Source organism: Lagopus muta, chromosome 8 (assembly GCF_023343835.1).
Source record: "Lagopus muta isolate bLagMut1 chromosome 8, bLagMut1 primary, whole genome shotgun sequence".
Lineage (NCBI taxonomy): Eukaryota > Metazoa > Chordata > Aves > Galliformes > Phasianidae > Lagopus > Lagopus muta.
In genome coordinates, this window is record NC_064440.1 from 6356972 (window position 1) to 6375722 (window position 18751).

Below are 18751 nucleotides of genomic sequence, written 5' to 3' on the forward strand. Positions count from 1 at the left end.
TTATTTAATATAATAGAGATTACATGCATATATATCAGTGGAGTACTTGGGCTGCAGTGCCTGATGGCCTTCTGATATTTTTCCTAGATGCAAGTCCAAGCACAGCGCAGTTCCAAAATTTATGTGCATGCTACCAAGCACGCAACTGGGAGCTGGGCTAGCATGGAAATTGCTTCTGTTTATTTGCACCTCTCGATTTAGTCATTAGAAACCAGCAGAGAAGAAGATGATAACAGTTCTGGCACGGATCTATCAGTAACACTTTCTATTTTTTCCACTTCTGTTCTCCCAAGGCTTTTATTTTTTCCCTCTGTTCCCCAGCCCTGGGAATGGCAGCTGAGTGAACTGGGAGCTCCTCTGGGTGCCGGCAGGCCTCCAGCTCCAACCTCCCCCTTCCACGAGACCGCTGTACCTTTTAGGGCAGGTTTTAGCCTAACGTTGTTAACAAAGGACCGTCAGTACAACAAAATTTCTACGTTGTGGGGTCTGGAGAAGGGCGCGCATGGCGACAAATGGCTCCGGTGGGCTGAGCGGGCACGCGGCAGCGCTGCCCTCAGCCTTCACCCCAGGGACCGACTCGGCCGCCCGCCTTAATTACGCCCACGGTGCTGGAGCCACCTGCAGGTTCCGAAGGGCGAGAGGCCCCCCGGGGTGGCTCACAGCAGCCCTTCCCGGCCGATGCCCACAGAAGCAATTCCCGCCCGCCCCGAGGGCAGCCCCGCCGCACGGGACGGCCCATCGCGCGCCGCTCCTCGCGAGGCCGCGCGCCGTACCCGCCGGCGGAGAGCCGCTCCCTGGGGCGGGGAGGGGACGGGCGGCGCGGGGAGGCGGCACCGCTCTCCCACCTGCTTCCCCCCCACCCCCGGCGGCGGCGAGGTTAGCGATGAGGCGGCCGCGGGGAGCGGCCGGAGGAGTTTGTTCTCTCCTCGTCTCCCCGATGCTCTGAGCCGGAGTCTCCTCCTCCCTCCGGGCTCGCACCGGGGCTGGATGCTCCGCTCGCTCCTCGCTCCGCAGCCGCCGCCCGATTCCCGCGAGCCATGGAGCCGCCCGCAGCCGCCCTGGACAGCACTCCTGACCCCGCCATCGTGCAGCCCCCCGGGAGCAGCCCGCCCGTGCCTGCCCGGGAGCAGCAGCAGGAGCAGCTACGGATCGGGGAGAGCGGGCGGTTCGGCGAGGGGCCGGAGGACAGAGGTGAGCGCTTCGCACGGTTCTCTCGGGACGAGTCCCGTCACATCCCCGCTCCGTCCCCGGGCCCCTCCGAACCGGCATCCGTTTGTCAACCTGCCTCCAACCTACCCCGGGTTTTCCCTTTCCGAGATATTTTTATAAATTCCCTTCGTGGTCGTTCCCACCTCGACCGAAACTCGCCTGCTTGCCGCGGCGCTGCGCGGGAAGAGCCGCTCGGCTGTGAGGGGCGGGCAGGGCGCTGCGGTCCCGTCGTGGCACTTGCGCTACCCCTGCCCCACGAAACTGTTGTTTTGTTATTTACCTGGTTGTCTGACCAGGGATGGAAAGCCGCCGGCTTCCAAACCGCGTCAGTTAGCTTTCAGCCTTAAAGGCGCTGATTTTGGACGCTGGTCCCTGTGTGCGTGGCTCTTGGCTTACCTGCTGCCCCCTGGGAGCGCCGCCAGCTGCCATTGTAACCCTCCTCCGTAATGCCTCCATAACGCCTCCAGGCTCCCGATTCACGCAATTTGTCTCCATTTTTATTTCACATACGAGGCTTAGCATCTCTCTTGCATTCCTCCTTCCACCCCCCCCCCCCCCCCTTTCTCTCTCTCTTTTTTTTTTTCTTTAAGCATCCCAAAGTCACTTCCACGTTCCCATCATACATGTAACCCCGTATCTCCCATTCTTCCCCAGCTCTACAAACTCCTGTTGTGCTTGCTTACATCTCCTGGGTGTGAAGTGGGGCAGCAGTGGGGAAGAGCAGTCACCGTCTTCCTGGCAGGTTTCAGTCACACTGGGGGCATCCGCTTCCCAGGGGAACCTGGCTGTGGCATCCGATGGCGGAGGACAGACGTCTTGACTCGGGGCAGTTTGAGGCTTTGGTTCTATTCTAGATCATGGGCACCACAGATTTTGGTTGGGGTTCAGATGTGGATGTTTAAGCGCAGAAATTCTTAATTTGTGCCCAGTATGACAGAGCTAAAGATGAAAGCTGGCCATCTTGGTATGAATTCCTATAAGGGAGAATCTGATATACATAGCCTTATCTCTTCCTTGGAGTGAGAAGAGACTAAAGCTGATTCTATTTCTTTCTCTGTGTTCACACTCTCTCGTGGCCTTTGCAGTATCTTTTTCTCATCACTTTTCCTATAGTCACCAATTCCATCTACAGGCATAATTCCCAGTCATTGTAGAGGAAATCCTGGTATGCTTTTTGCAGGTTGTCCATATTGAAATTGTTACAGTCTGTCCTTTTAGACTGTACTGTTTCTAATGATCCTTTCCTATGAATCATAGCAGATCCAGTTATAGAGATGATACTTCCATGTTTGCTAAAAATAAAAAATAACCTCAAATTTTAGAACAAGATATTTACTCTTTAAGATGCAGATCCAGAATGAGTGGTAATTTTTCAGATGGGGTCTTCTAATGTCTTAGATGAACAATTTTCTGTTTGCCTTATCTCTTCCACAAATTCTGTCTTGACATTTTAAAATGATCTCTTAGCCAAACAGAAAAGTACTTCTGGTAAGTCAGCATATGGTAAAGAATATCCTAGAATTGCTTCACAAATATGCCAAGCTTGTGTTCTGCAACTGTTAGGCAGGTTTTTTCTACTTCTGATTTTTTTTTTTTTTTTAAAGAAAATCTGCTAATATAGGAAGGTACTAAAAATAAAAAAATAAAAATCCAGTGGATTTAACCAGCTCATGATCTCTTCTTTACCTCAGGGATGTCTGTGTGTGAAATAAAATATTGGTAGTAAAAACATCCAGTATGTTAATTTTAGAATGGAAGAATCTTAGCAGTAGATATTAGCTTTTCATTTCTGTTGTAATGCAGATTGCAGGTTCTTTCAGAATATCTTTCAGCCTCCAATGGTTGCTTAAAATTTGTTTTCTTATGGTCAGTGGAAAAAAAATTATGGAGGTTTACTTTCTGAACTGCGTTGTTGTGTGTAAATTAATGAGCTGGTGTTGATTTGTGTTATGTGAATCCTGCTATGGGTTTGGCAGTGATGTGAATGAGTTTGTATTATTCCATGCCATCCCCTAGGACACTCCTAAAAACAATATGATCCTTCTAAGGGATTAAAATGTTAAATATGGTAAATGTATTTGAATTCTTATAGGAAGGAAGGGATCACCTCTCTGATAGCTGGAATATACCAGCCATTTTGAGAGAGAGAACGACACACACACACACGGCAGAAGTGGTTCTGTTTTATAAGGATTGCAGTCTCTGTTGTACTGGACATGTGCTCGACACATGAATAGCAATCAGGAGTTCTATGCTAGCCATGGGGCTTAATATTCACTTCTCAATTTAATTAGGATACTATTTGATTTGTAATTATCAACTGTATATGTTGGTCTTCCCAGGTAGTAGTGAGCAGTAGCCATGAACTGTAGGATGTCTTTAAAGAATGAACCAGGTGAGGATGTCTGCCATTCTCTTCTGTGTTTATTTCAGATTTGAGGTCTTGATACTCAGAATTGGCTTAGGGAAACCACCTTGTTTTGCATTCCAACAAGATTTGGGCCTTAATTTAGAATTTTTGAACTGGGGAGAGTGGAGAGGGGGGAAAATACCACAAACATGAGAAGGTGCTCTCTGCATGATTACATTAGTAGAAATTAATTCTTTATTTCAAGATCTGTTTTTAATGACCTCACAGCAGATAGCAATTAAACTGTATATATATACTGAAAAAATATGGGCGAAACATTGCAAAAATACAGACCCATTCCTTTGCACAAGTGAAGGCAGACTGTGTAAGAAATGGCTGTGCAGTCCTGTAAGGGACTCAGACCTTTCAGAGTTGTCATTTGGTAGATTTCAGGTATTAGAAGAAGAACTCACGTAGTAAGAAGCACTGTTTCATAATAGGCCTTCATTTTTTGTTCATAAAGAGGGCAGGATGTAGTACAAAAGGCAGGCGGTATTTTAAGTTTTCTGAGAATACAGGAACAGCATTAAATTAAATTCTCCCAGTTTCTTTCTGGACTCTCATAGAGAAACTCTGTCCACTTTCCTTGCAGGAATAAAAAAGTATAAAACATTTTTCCAAGAGGGAGTGAATGTGACCAGCAAGACTTGGATTAGAACTGGTCATTCTGACAGGCTTGAAATGGCAGAATAAAATCTGGTGGCTGAAATTGTTCCTACCCTTGGACGCCTGCCCCTCACTGACACATGCTGCCCCTGAGGCAGAGATGGCTGATCCACTTCTGCATTGATTGCAAAACCAATGCAGTTTACAGCCAGCGTATTTCGGTCAGTTGAAATTAATATCTGGTAACATTAACGGACTGAGTGAAGCATGATGTAGAGTCAGGAGCACACCTATAAGCAGATCGCTTGTCCTCACCCTCAGAGTGACAATGAGAGAAAGGCTGGAGATAAAACTGGGGAAGGTGAGGATATTACAGCTTCAGCTGTTAGATTGTGATCTGCTTCTGTTCTCTAGCCCTTGCCTAAGGTGTGAGACCAGATGAAAGACTGCATTATTAAACTGGTGTTGTGTACATTGGGGGCAGGCGAGATAGTCATCTGAGAAAAGCCACCCACAATTCCTGGAGTAATTTATTAAGAAAGTGAAAAATCATTGCGCCTTCTCTTACCAGCTGAGCAGATTTGAGTTGCAACTTGCTGGTGAAAAAGAAGTATTTGTGTGTTTTAAATAAAATAAGTATTTTCAGCAGGAAAGAATCTGAATGGGATAAACAAGACAAGCCTGTTTGGTTATGAATGCAACCCAAAAAGTGGCTTAAAACCCAGGCTGAGAGAACAAAAGCCAATTAAAGCAATTTTATTTTATTTTTTAACTTGAATTCTTTTCTGCTATTTAAGACAAGTGGAAAAAAAAATCCACTAATGGAAAGCATCAGTAATGAGAGAAAGCAGTCCTGTTTGCTTCTGTTAGCAGACTTTTACCCTGATTGCAGTAAGGCCAGAACTGTTCTTCAATCAGTCCCTAATGCAGCTTCTGGTTGGAGATGTATTCTTGCTATGTGGGACTGTGCTTCAAGGGGTCTTTTCAACTGTGATAGCTTTGCTTCTAAGGAGTGCCTGCTTCTACTTTGATGAGCAATATGCTCACAGTATTTCCGTGCATTGGTAGGTTACTTCTCAGAGACTGTCAGACATGCATTTTCCTCCTATGTTTATTGTGTTCAGGATCCTGAATTCCTGAAATGATTTTTGGTTTCAGTGAGTGTAGCATTGGGCCCTTCATTGTGTGGATGTAAAGGTGGAATTTCTGTTCACTGCTGTACAGTTGCAGTGCTCTTTTAAGTGACTGAAGTGCAAGCTTTCTATTCTTTGTGAAATCAAAACAGCTTGTGTGTGCTTTGCTTGCTTACTCATACATTTTTGATGGCTTCATTCACCTAACCATGATCGTGTGAGGAGGGTTTGATTCTGTATTGATTCTAACAGTAATATAGAATGTGAATGTGAGATTTAGGTCTGAACTAACGCAGCTGTGCCTTTAAAAAGAGCAATGTATTGTTCATACCCTCTTTGCTTATTGCTTATCAGGTTTACTAGAAAGCAGTACAAGGCTAAAACCTCATGAAGCTCAAAGCTACAGAAAGAAGGCATTGTGGGTTTCCTGGGTCTCCATTATTGTCACACTGGCTCTTGCAGTGGCTGCTTTCAGTGAGTATTGGGAATATTTTAAATCTTCACACCTCTTTCTTTTTCTTTTCTCCTCTATTTTTTTTTTTGTATTTTTTTTTTTTCCTTGCATTCTTTTGGGTTCTCAGAATTTCTCAGAATCTTTATGGAAGCTTTCTCATGTTTCTTTGCGACTGCTGAAAAGATTTCTCTCTGGGCTGCCTGTGTCTGCAGAGTGCTTATGAATTAGTAAAACTGTTGGTTTTTTTTCTGCAAAGAACAAGGTTGTTGAAGGTCGGAGAAAGAAACAGGAGATGTTGATTCCTGCTAGCATTTATGCATGTGAAATTGTTCATTTTACGGAGTGCAGTAAAAAATCATTATGCACTGAATTGCCTTTAACCAAAGAGGTCAAATAAGCCTTAATCCACCTGGGATTCATAGTTGCAACAGTATAAGAAATATTAATGAATTATAAGGGGAAATATATAGTTTTTTTACTTGGCAGGTACTCGAAGACAGTGTTAACGTGGAGGAACAAAACCAGCCTCTTGTTTAGCTGGTGGTTTTCTATAATTCTCAGGACATATTGTCTATTTTGCCTTTACACAAAGAATTCAGGAAAAAAGAACCCAACGCATTGAACCAAAACATCTTTACTTTGAAAAATATATTTCTTGTATTTCAAAACAGGAAAAAACTACTGCATTGTCTAAATAAAGATATATTTTAGTTTAGTGCAAAAATGCACTAAATTGTCATAAAAACAAAAAGAATTGTGGAACCTGGATCAAAATATTTGCAATGGTACGTTCTCTACTTAAAAGGGGGAGGGGGGGGGGGGGAAGAACCACAAAAAACCCCATGATTTTTCAGCTTGATAAAGGCAGACTTGCTTTTTTGTTGTGGTTTTTGTTTGTTTTTGTAGCTGCAGCAGCATGTGTTTTATTATCCTAATCTACAGCCTTCGACCTGCTGCTGGAAGTTGGTGTCAGCTCCCAGGAGGCATTATTAGAATCTGACCAAATGGTCTCTGAAAACTGGACGTACATGACTTGGAGCAATGTTAATAGAAATTCAGGTACAATATCCTGATTCAAAAAGCAGAGAAAAGAGCAGGAATGCTTGAGAGCAAAATCTAGCACTGTAAAAAGAATTTGAATGTTAACAACAAAGCAGGACAGCTGAATGAAAAGGCTCTAGTCTATCTTTTGTACTGAGGAAACTATGTTTTAGAACAAAACAATCTTAGGGAATATTGAGAAATGGCTTGATTTTGTCAGAGTTACAAAATATAAGTACAAAATGGGCAATAAAACACTCAATTTCTTTTAAAAAGATATTTTTAAAAAATTAGGCTGCACGGAAGCTTTTTATTTTCTGTTTTACTTATTTGTGGCAATCATAGTGTTGAGAAACTCTACAAAAAGAAACCCAGAGAAACAACCTAGCAATAAAGAAGGTGGTCTCTGTCTGCATGCACTGTTTCTGCGTGTTCAGTTGCAGTGGATGGCATTGAACTGCTGAAGTCAGCTGTTAATAGCAGCCTGATTTTTGAATCTTTTCTTGTGATCTGATGGGGCTGAATTTGTGAAGAGCAGAGGGGGAACCAGCTGAAGTATTGTTAGGGCTTCTGCTATTCTTAACATCAAAACTTTTTAATATTTGAAGAAAATATGGTGGTTCATCGTTTTGCTTCCCCATGTCATTTTTGCAGTTCTACTCAGTTTATTGTTTTACACTGGCTGAGCTCACCCTTTTTACTGTCCTTTTAGCAGGTTCCTCTAGCCAATCCATGGGTTGGGAGGCATGGCAGCTTACCAGAGTGGTGTCCTGTTTGATATAAATGACGAGTTGTCACTTTGGGGTGTCTGACACTGCCAGTTCTTTGCAAACACCTGCTATTTAAAGCATCCCATTTCCTTTTTACCCCTTGTCTGTGGTGGTAAGGTGTTAGCAATGTATCCCTGATGTTGTATTTCAGTGAAAAATGGGGACCTGCTGTGCTAATTGTGTGACTGCACTGTCTGTTCTCTTGCAGCACTGACTGTATTCTCACTACTCTTTATGATTTCCATAAAAAGTCTGTATGTAAATACTTTCATAGGCCTTAAAATACTTTCTTCTAATGTAACTTATGACACTGCATTTGCAGCTGCAGTTGAAGTCATAAAGATACTTGGCTAGGGAACTGAATTACTTGATAAATGAAGATGAGGCAATGGAGGACCTGAAGGGTAGGAAAAATTCTAAGGGGAACAATGCTTGTTGCATGGTCTGTGTGCAGAATGGGGAGATGGTTCAGAAATCTCCTGGTTCTATTTTTAACTAGACTTTGTTCTGTTTCTAATGGCCTGCCCCTCTGTATTGGGCTTACTCTTAAAAAGACCTTCTGACCAAAATTTCCACACAGAGTACAGTGCTGTATGGAGGAGCAGGATGGCTGCTGGACAGCAGGTCTCATTTGGGTCACTGGGTGTCTTTTCATGACATCTTTCTGCTGCTCTTTAGAACCTATATTCCTGATGGGACATTGCTGGTGGCAACTTTTTGGTAACTGAGGAGGATGGGAAGCAAATTATTGAATGTGGTTTTTTTTGGGGAGTTAAGTGTGTATAAATTAAAATGATGATATTATTACATATGCTTGTATATATATATATAAAACATATATAGTATATATATATGTGTATATATATACATATATATAATTATAAAACATACACACATATATGTATATATATATATATGTATGTTTTATAATTGCCTCAGGTGATTGGAATTTGTTCTTTCCGATACGGGCTATTTTGTGGGTTTAAGTACTGGAAGGGAGGAGGAGAACTGTTGATGTATGCATCAAAGTTGGGTTTGTTCTCAGCATTGAAGAGGTTGAATTAGTCTAGTTGGGTCTGGAACAAATCGACTGCTTAAGGGAAAATGAAACTGCTATCTTTTGTTCACAAACGTTGAGAAGTAGAACTTCCATAACAGCAAAATCAGGGTTTTCCTTCAACTGAATGAAAAGATCTCTTGCCATCAGGCATTTAATATACTTCATTTTACCATAGAAGTGCTGTACTTTTAAAAGACCACTTGGAAGCTTCAGCAGTCTCTAAACACTGCTTTCCCATCTCTAAACACAACACCTGCACTGGATGGTAACTGGGATCCCTTCAGCTCTGGGTGCTGCTGAAGGTATTGCTTGCCAGCACGTAGTTGCACAAGGCTTCTGTGAAGTCCTTAAATACTTCAGTTTGTAAAACTGTTGTTGTCAGCAGAACCTTATGATGTTGTCTACAGTGGCTGTAAGTTAGGCTTGCTTAGGATCAGTTATGCATATTCTGACATTTGTGGGTTTTGTGCAATATGTTTACGTTCAGATACTGAGCAATGCCTGACAGATCCGTTGATTTCACTTTTCATTTCTGTGTTGCCTGAAATATCCATGCTTGTGGAATTATCATCGAGAGTGGATTTTGATCCTTTCAAATATGTAGTCAGAAACAGAGCCTAAGCACAGTAAAAGTTACAAAGATGAATGTTGGCTTGTTGCTCAGCACCCCAAGTAGTAATGGAGCAACCATGTTGATATAATTACATCTCTCTGATATACAGTAACCCAAGAGAAGAATGTTAGCATAATAAAACACTTTTAATGCATATTTGTGTGTACTATAATGGTGCAATCTAAATCATTTTGTAATAACCATAACTTCTTTCTGGAGCTGCAGTACTGTAAGTTCATAGTGAGCCTTGTTTCAGTGTTACAATAGAGAATGAGGGATTGCTACAGGTGGAATGGAATTCCTGTGTTTTGAAATGTTATTCTTTGTGTCTTGACATTCCTGGTACTAAAGTCTAATTCTGAAAAATACACAAATATGGCTTTGCTGTTCTAGTTTAGTTTCTACCCAAAGACCTAATCTCTGATAACACTACAAAAGCAGAAAACATCTCACATTCTCTCTGGTATTTCTTGTCCAGCTTAGATTTGTGATTCACAGAAAGCATTCTGTTCATTCATCTTCTTGATTTGATTAACTAAAATTGATAAAATTGTTTCCCAATGAATGGAGCAGTCATATCAATATATCACAACAACGTACAGATAAAATTCTGCACTGAAAGCCCTCTTTGTAGTCAGAGGTTGGGTAGATTCGTAGTCAGAGCTTGATTTAGAATGTATGCCTGCTTTGTGAAGGGTGGCTGTCGAGAAGCAACTTGGAGACAGCCTATCCCAGTGTGGCTGCAGCAGGCCTGAATAGGCTCTGCAAGTGGATGCATCACTGAAAAAGCTGACATTGGGCTATTTGCAAAATGCTGAGGAAAGAGCTGTCAGAAACCAGAAAGTTATTTTATTAAAGCAAACTTCCATGTTGCTGAAATTAGAGAAGCACGTTGCTTGAAACGCGGGGAGAAAGAAGTTTGGGGTTAGAAATTCCTCACAGTTCAGATGGCTCATGCTAGTTCAGATTCTCTACATTCAAATGCCTACAAACATTAGAAAGTCTGGATCCAGGCCTACTTTTTTTCATTCAAATAACTAAACCCAGCCATCAGATCACATTTTGGCTCCCTGTAGGACTTGTTTGCTGATTCTTCTCCCCTGTGATGTTATTCTGATGCAGTGAAAATGGAGTTACATGGGAGAAACTGAGCAAGTGAAGATGTCCTCTGGATGCTCAGATGTGGATGTTGTGGTGTAATGCCTCATTTCTCATCTCAGGCATGCTGCCTATACAACTGAGTTGGGGGTGGCTATGTTAATTTATTGATGAATGTATCATTTTCCCAGTGACCTATTCCTAATGTTGCTTGAAAAAAGTTAAATATATGAGGACTTTCCTTCATGTTTGCACAGCAGCGTTCTCTGGGCACAGAGTGTTAGCACACAGTGCTAACAGAAAATGTAGATAAAGGCTCATGACTCTGAGGCTCTTTATTTTGGATGTCCAATTCAACATTATTTAAAGGTCACTGAATTTTGGAAAAATGCTGGGCATTCTGAACTCAGACCTGTGTAACAGTGTGTCAGCTGTGTACCTGAGCAGGATTCTCCAGGATCCCCAATGGCATGGAAAGTCTTGGTGTTTTCTCTTCTGGGAGCTGCACAGAATTGCATTTCTCACTCCTGAGGGTCTGAGTGCGTTTTCAGAAAGTTACGTTTTAGGACAACACCATTCAGAAACTTAAAACCAAATAAAGGGGCAAAATACAGAGTAGAACTATTGTGTGATAGTATGCAAATTCCTCGTTTTTCATTTCTCAGGGCAGTTAATTACATCAGCTACAAATAGACAGGTGCTTCAGGACTGTAGACTCCCAGAAGTGTTAATGAAATATACAGCTTACGTTCCCAAGGTAAAGTTTTGATAATGGTGACACTTGTGTAGCCCTGTTGACCTCATAGTTGCATCAATACAGTTGAAAACAGAGCTTGGTCCTGTATTATGTTATATGTAAGATGTAAAGGACAAAACTCAATTACCTGTGCAGCACTGGCAAAAGACAGCCTTTTGTACAGGTCAGACCGCAGTTCAGAACAGCAAAATACAGTTTTCATTCACTGAAAATGAAATGAGAAGCAAGCAAAAGGGCCTGTCTTTTTTTAGGCGTACAAAACTCCAAGTGACTTTCTTGGTAGGAGAAAATAGCATATGGGTGTCAAGTTCAGGACCGATAACTGTTGAAGTGTAGGTCGAAAATCTGCAGCGCTTCACGCGTCATGACATTTTTTACTGAGCTGATGGGCAAATTGTGACAGAAGCCTGTGAGATCTAGGTAGTGTAGATACAGGATGGGATTGTATCTGTATGTTTAAACGGACAAAAATTGAAAAATTGTTGCTGTGCTGGATGTTTATTGAACCAACTGAGTTCATTTTTAAATGCTAACCTCTAAGGTATAACACCCTGTTCCTTTTTGAAACGTAATAATTCCTTGATCTAAATGGTGACTCCTTCCTGCTGAGAGAAGATGATCTCCAGGAATTAAACTTCAGTGCTGATGCTCAGGGAAAGCTAGAGCTGTAAAATCATTTCATAAAGAATGAGGAACCCTCGAGTGTGCTAAGCTATTTAGTGTACAAATCACAATCACAAGGCTGTCCCCTGTCCTCCTGTCTGTCTTTGCTGAGATTTAGAGGATTTTTTGTGCAAAGCTGTGCAATAGAGCAGGGCAATATCTAGTCCTAAATAACTGTAACAGTTATTAGCATCTACTGCATTATATAAATCCTACGCCATATTAAAAATATATTTTTATATTTTCTGGTTTGTTTTCTTCTGCCAGAAATTTTCAAATATTAATGTATTCTAACTTAGTAGACATCAAAATGTCTACTATATCAATTTTTAAATAAATGTTCTGCTTTGGTAGGCTCACCTCAGCTCTTACTCACTGTGATTTATCAGTAGCAGTGTTCCTTTTGCTGAAGGTCTGAAGCCTGTTACGTTTTAATACTTTCTGAACATAGATTTTTATTTCCAACTTGCTGGAGGTGACTCAACTTGTTTCGGTATGTGAGGAGGTTATTCTTTTGCATCATTGTCTCAAAGCTTGCTGAGGACACAGATGAACAAGTCCAAGCAAGTCCTGGTCAGCTTTGCCTGGAGAACTGTAGGAAGAACTTAATAGCAGTGAAATAATCCCAAGGGCAGTGCCTGCTTCCTTACAACACAGCTATCAAGTATAGCTCCCAGCAGATCTTTGCCACATTCCAGTAGAAATACCATTGGTTGACAAATGTGCTTCTAGTTGCCAACACTAGTGATGCACTGGTGGTGATGATGGAAATGAGTGCTTCTGAGAGGCTGAGGGTGTGTATGGAGTGGTAGTGGAGAAAACTGGGATAAGAAAGGGTGGTGTTTCACCAGGTGGCACTGCCTCTTTTAAAGTTGCTCATCCAGAGTTAAGGAAAGGACACTTCTGAAAATCCACCAGCAAGATCACAAAACTAATTGTCTTGTAGCTCTTATTTCTTACATGCTATGACAGTTTTTAAGAAGAGGCAAGTTAATACTAATCTTGTGAAAAATGCAGTTTGGTAAGTTAATCTAATATTTCATTTGAAAATATTATTTATCACTATAAGTAAATGTAATAGATGCCCATTACTCTCTGTCAAACTGCTCTGCTTTTCCAGTATGGTGGTAGATGCATTTCTGGCACACTGCAAAATAATTTCTGTAGTTTGGTCAGTCCATTATTGTAGCTGATCAAAACTGTTACACAGATATAAGTCTAAAACAAAAATAGCTAAAAATACTTTTTTTTTCTTCTTTTTTTTTTTTTTCCATTGAGACAATGGTACTGAGAGATAAAGGTCTGCAGTTCTGATCTCTGATTTACGTACTTAGATTTTGATATCCTGTCAAGCCACTGTATTGTCAATTGGTACAAATTATTCCAATTGAAAGACAGGGAGACTTTGTTACGTTGTATTAAAAGGGCAGTGCAACTGGGTGGAATTAGTTTTGTTCCAATAAGGATTATCATAAATCTTTGGCAAAGATGGAAGCCAAATATCTGGAGACAGAGGAAGGCAAGGTAATTTTAAATAAAACATTAACTTTCACTTGCAAATCAACCTCCTCAGAAAAAAGAGGTCCTATGTATTTGTGACTTTCCTGTATGATCTGTTACTATCTTGTGCTCTTTGGATGTGCATTAAAAAAAAGAAAGAAAAGAGTTCAAGGAGGCAGATTAGTCAGTGCTTAGTCAAAGAAGTGACCAGAAATAACCAGCTGGTATTTTTTTGCTAGACATAAATTGTAGAGGAAGGGGGATAGTCTGACAAATGTCATGAAAGTAGACAAGAGCATTGTGCCTTCCAGGAACTGCTATGTGAAAGTGGCTTTTAATGGTTGTAACTACAAGCTCTGACTTTCTGGAGAGATCTCTGAGCCATTTCTAAGTTAGGTGCAGTGCTGAGATAATGAGATCTTCTGCAGAACTGGATCTGTAGCTGAATCCCAGATGAAGGTTTTTCATTAGATCTCTGTATCTTCTGCTACTGAAGATTATGCATCAAGGAACTGTTAAGTACAATCCATCTTCTCTATATGCAAAGGTGAGGAAAATGTACTTCCAGGCTCTTTGTCCTCAGATCATTTTTTAATGAGACATATAAATGGTGAAAGAATGACTGCATTTCCCTGAGCTCTGAAAAGAAAAACTCTCAAATTTTAGAGGAAAGATTTATTATCATTCAGTGGGAGATTTAATAGAATGCAAATGCAGTCTGCAGTTCAGCTAGGATCTGTAACTGGGAGAAGTAAACGTAGTTTCCTACAATCTCCTGCTAGGCCTGATAGAGTATCTGAATACTGAAGTCTAAATTAGAAAAAAGTTCCTCAAAAATGATATTTTATGGAAGCTGCCTAACTTATGTGTGGGATCAAAAGAATGATTTGTGATCTTTCCATGATAAGGATGCTCTTTCAGAACTATGATTGGCTCATTGAGTGCTCATTGAGTACAAATTTCATGAATCATAGAGAAGTGTTTCTAAATATTCCATGCAGAACAGGACAGAGCTGAGTGACACCATCAGACCTGAGCAGCATTATGGAAGTTGGTAACAAAGCTACTAAAGATTGGAAAGGTGAAAGATTGTTTTCTAACCCTGCAGCTGTTCCTTGAGGTGATGGAAGATCAATTCCTGCTTGGCAAAGAAGTTAGGAGAAAACTGCCAAGCAGCACAAGCAGTGAGGCAGTCTGTGCTAGCATTGTTCCGTGCTGATCAAGTTGTATGCGCACACTGCTGGGGACATAGAAAGAAGGTGAAAGGCATCAGTCTTTGCCTGTTGTTTTGTGAGAGTGTGAATGAGGGCTGGATGGATCACTGCCTACCTCCCAACTTGTTAGACCTCACTGTTCTCTGCCTTGCTGCTGCTAACGTATATCAGACCATAATGCCTAACTGTGTGGAACTAATAGTACCCAAAAGGGCCAATTCGTTTGCTCTTCAATGTGGCACATTAGAAACTAATAATAAACTCTGTATCCTTTTCATTTAGCATGACTTGGTATTTCTGTGTGTAATTAACTGCAACAATAAAAGGAGAGGTAATTTAACAAGTCTCTCTCTAGACATGGAAAAATAGGACAGCAAATTAATTTCTACAGACTGTTAGTTAAGGAAGTAAAATTCATTATGTGCTTTTTACCATGTGAATTCCGATTGTGTGAAGACTGTTGCTATTGCTTGTGCATGGGGGTGAAAAAAAAGTGATATTAAGACAAATGATCCAAATGATCCAGTTTTGTGATTTTTGAATCCTGGTGAATGCCTGGGAGAAACCCTGCTCCCTGGAAGAGATTCCTGCCATTTTCCCACTAAGAGGTGTTTGTTGGGTTGTCGTGTGTAGTTTCCCTGCTGAGAAGCATCTGATGGATGAAAACAAGGCTTGGATTTAAGGAATAATGTGGCAAGTGGTGCCTAATGGCCTATGGAGTTTTTGGGCTAAGGATCTCCTAAATATGCTTATAATTATTTAAAGGGGGGAGATCTTCAGTTGGAGAAAATTTACAAGAAATGTTGGCATTCATGGCTTGATATCAATTTAAAACAGATTTAAGCTTTCACAAGCATTTTGAAAGGCTGAGGAAAATAGGTGAAATAACACTAACTCAATTCACAGTGATCTTGCCAAGAATTTACTTCAGGGACTATTCTAGTCCTGGTCGTAGCCCAAGCTTGCTTTGTAGCTTTGGGAAAACTGTTTGCTTTACTGCTGCAAGCTTATTCACCATCTGTACACATCAGGTTTAGGTGCATGAAAAGGTAGGTGAATTTTCTGCCAAAAATGGGAGTGTTTTGCTATATAGTAGTTGATGTGTTTATGTGCATCATATGTCTATGGAAAAAGTGCTCTGAATTTTGCAGTTTTAATTCTAGGAAGTTCTTGCTTTGTCTCAGTACTACTGATTTGTGAGATAATTTCTGTGGTTTGTTGAGGTTTACCTGGTGAAAGCTACTTCAGCATTGCAGGATTTGTTGTGCTGAGGTGGTTGCAATTGAACACATTTAGGAATATTGGACTCACTGCCTGGGCTGTAGTAATTTTACAAAGTGTGCAGTGGAGTGACGTGTTTGGGTTGATGAATTTTGGTTTATATTGCTGTTGTGCTCCAAGGCTGGCTAGCCTGGTAGATTCATCAAGAACATGAGGTAGCGTATGATAGCAAGTTGGATAGTAGGAAGAATTAATTTCTTCACTGAAAGAGTGGTCAGGTATTGGAACAGGCTGCCCTGGGAGGTGGTGGAGTCACTGTGCCTGGAGGTATTAAAAAGAGTTGATGTGGCACTGAAGGACATGGCTTGTTGGCATGGCAGTGATGGACTGATAGTTGGACTTCGTGATCTCAGAGGTCTTTTCCAAACTTAGTGATTCCATAATAATCCCAGTAGCAACTCTTTATGGGCATGGATTTCTTTTCTTTGTCCTCCTCTCGTTTGGTCGACAGTAGAGAAGGGTAAATGTTATTAATGTTGCTTTTTCAGTGCTGAGAGAACTATGCTTCCAGTTTTGCTCTCAGTAACAGTTTTCACTGGCCAAATAGATTTTGGAAAGGATTTCTTATAACTTACAACTGCTGTCAAATAAATACCATAGAGAAATGCAGTAAGACAGGAGAATTCTGGGAAATACCTGCCTTGAATTTGAAGTGCAGGGAGGATTTTGATGGCAAAGAAGAGATCCTTATGGAAATTGACTGTTTAAAAAGTTTTTAAGTCTCTTTGAGCAGCAGATAAAAAGCCCTTAGTGTCTAATTGTTGCTATGAACATGTTAGTGAGGCCTTGAATATTTACTTTTAGGAAATAACCCATTTTTTTCCCCTGTTTGACCTGAAGTTTGTAGTAACTTGTCATGTCAGCACAAGCCTGATGTTAATTTTTGCAGGGATGTACTAGGTTTGTTGTACATACAGTACTTTTTTGGGTGAACTGAGTAGCTTTTGAAAATGTGGGTTGGAATTAGGGAAGCAATATAAAGGAGCTCTAAGAGTTTGAAGGACACATATTAGCACTGAACCTACTTTCTAATGGAAATTAGTAAAATGTATCCAACTGTTGTGTGTGCTCAGGTAGGTCTTGAGAAAGTGTCAGTGTCACATGTGTAGTGGCTGCCAAGTCTTTGTATCTGCTTACAGAGCTGCCGTCAGCCTCAGCAGCTTCACTATTCTCATGCTCAGTGTCCCTGGAATGAAAGAAACCAACGGCTTTTCTGATTATCTTATGGACAGATGACTTGAGTACTTTCAGAAGTGGAAGATTTTTGCTATTTGCTTTCCTGTAGAATATTTTTATAATCCTGGCTTTGTTGATGTACCATACAGCTGTGAGCACAATCGGCTTTTCCTTTAATGGAAGACTAAACAACGTGAGCGGTAGGTGGACCTGAAGATTGCCATGGCATTCTCATCATTCAAGAAAGCAGGCATGCTTCCAGTTGAAAAGCAGGACTGGAATCCAGTTGTGTCTATGCTAAACAAAAGTAGAAATCTTCAGTGCACCATCCTGATAAAGAGTCTCCAAACTTGGCTGTACACCACTGTAGAAACAAGCAAGTGATACAAGGAAGTTTTTTTTTATACTCAGCCATCTTGTTCTACACAGGAGACAGCACCAAGGAAAACAGATTTCACAACTGGGTTGCAAAGCTGCAGGCGTAATAATTTGGTTGAACAATCTGATGTATGTTATAAGGATGCAGGTGCTGTGATTTGGAGCAGTAGTATGTAGTGCATTGCTGAATATTGTGTGGAATAGAATTGCATCATGTGGACGCAGTGTTTCTCAAGATGCATTCTCAATTTCAGATAAAGTTAGCTCTCAAGAAAATTGAGACAGCTAGGGGTCAGGGTTATAAAACCATTGATTCACTCACATGCTGGTTGGCAGAGTAAGTAAGCTTACTTCTGGCTGCTAGTGAGACAAAACAAATTTAATGAAAAAACAAAAGCTTCCCATGCTATCTGTTCCTGAAACACATTTAGGAAAAAAAAAAAAAGGCACATTTGAAGGTAAATAATTGAATTTGCTGATGTTCATCCTGCTCAGTTATGTCTTTTTTTAGAATTTCTCATGCAAGTATAAATAGGTTATTTATCAGAAGCAGTGGACACATGAGGGCCTGACCTTTACTTGCAATGAATCTTTTTAGCTATCATCCAAGTGATGTATTTCGCAGTCATCTGTAGTTTAAGAAGTGATATTGCTACCTGAGCCTTACAGCCAGTTTCACAGCAGCATTATTTTGTAAAGCAGTTGATTTGATCTTCAGTATGAACGTGTCCATCTCTGGGGTGCAATTAGGAGTGAATGCACATGGTGTCTTTTTCCTGTTGCAGTGGAAAAGGTTTCACATTTGCAATGAGCTAAAAGTGCAAAAGAGTATGTTACTACATATTGCAAGAACAGCTTTTAGACCCAAACGTTTACAGTGTGTTCCATGTTTTAATGTTTTGAGTGTACGTATAATGATTTCACTGGGAGGTTAGATAAAATGCGTGGAAATTAGTAAAATGTATCCAGTTAATGATAATGGATAGCTCTTACAGTATGCATAAGCCCTGATTTCACTTGCATGACTTTAATCAGAATTGATTGTGACTTTCACACCCGATGGTGTGAGCCTTGGGATACTGGAACAAAATGGAGATTGGGAAAGTCACAGCCTGTGTCAGCAGCCTAGTGAAACTAAGAATTAGCCTCCTTCAAAGAAGGACCTTTTTGTTTTGAAGACTCTGCCAGCGAGCATGTGCTCATGCTTTTGAGGTGGGATTTTGGCTGAAGCCAAAATCTATTAGCATTATACCTTTAGTTTCACTGTCACTAAGCTGTCCTCAGATATCTGCCTCTAACTTCATCTATTACCTCGTAAATCCAGTGTAAGGTAATTGTTTTTGCTTAGGTAAATGACATTCTGCTTCTAGTTCTGCTGTTCTGCTGTT

General features: G+C 40.9%; 1 protein-coding gene across 11 annotated transcripts in view; it reads left to right on the plus strand.

Moving 5' to 3' along the window:
- The window catches only part of TMEM163 (transmembrane protein 163), a 107684-nt gene that overhangs the window by 20157 nt on the left and 68776 nt on the right, over positions 1-18751 (plus strand). For 2 of the 11 annotated variants that reach the window (XM_048953892.1, XM_048953894.1), the window contains exons 1-2: positions 762-1191; positions 5713-5832. The exons of 2 other annotated variants lie outside the window; for them this stretch is intronic. In XM_048953892.1, coding sequence (XP_048809849.1) covers positions 1038-1191; positions 5713-5832 — 274 coding nt within the window. In that variant the 5' untranslated portion in view covers positions 762-1037. Of the gene's footprint in view, positions 1-754; positions 1192-5712; positions 5833-18751 lie in introns of those variants that run through there. 7 more of the 11 variants (XM_048953891.1, XM_048953896.1, XM_048953902.1 and 4 more) reach the window with 7 other exon arrangements.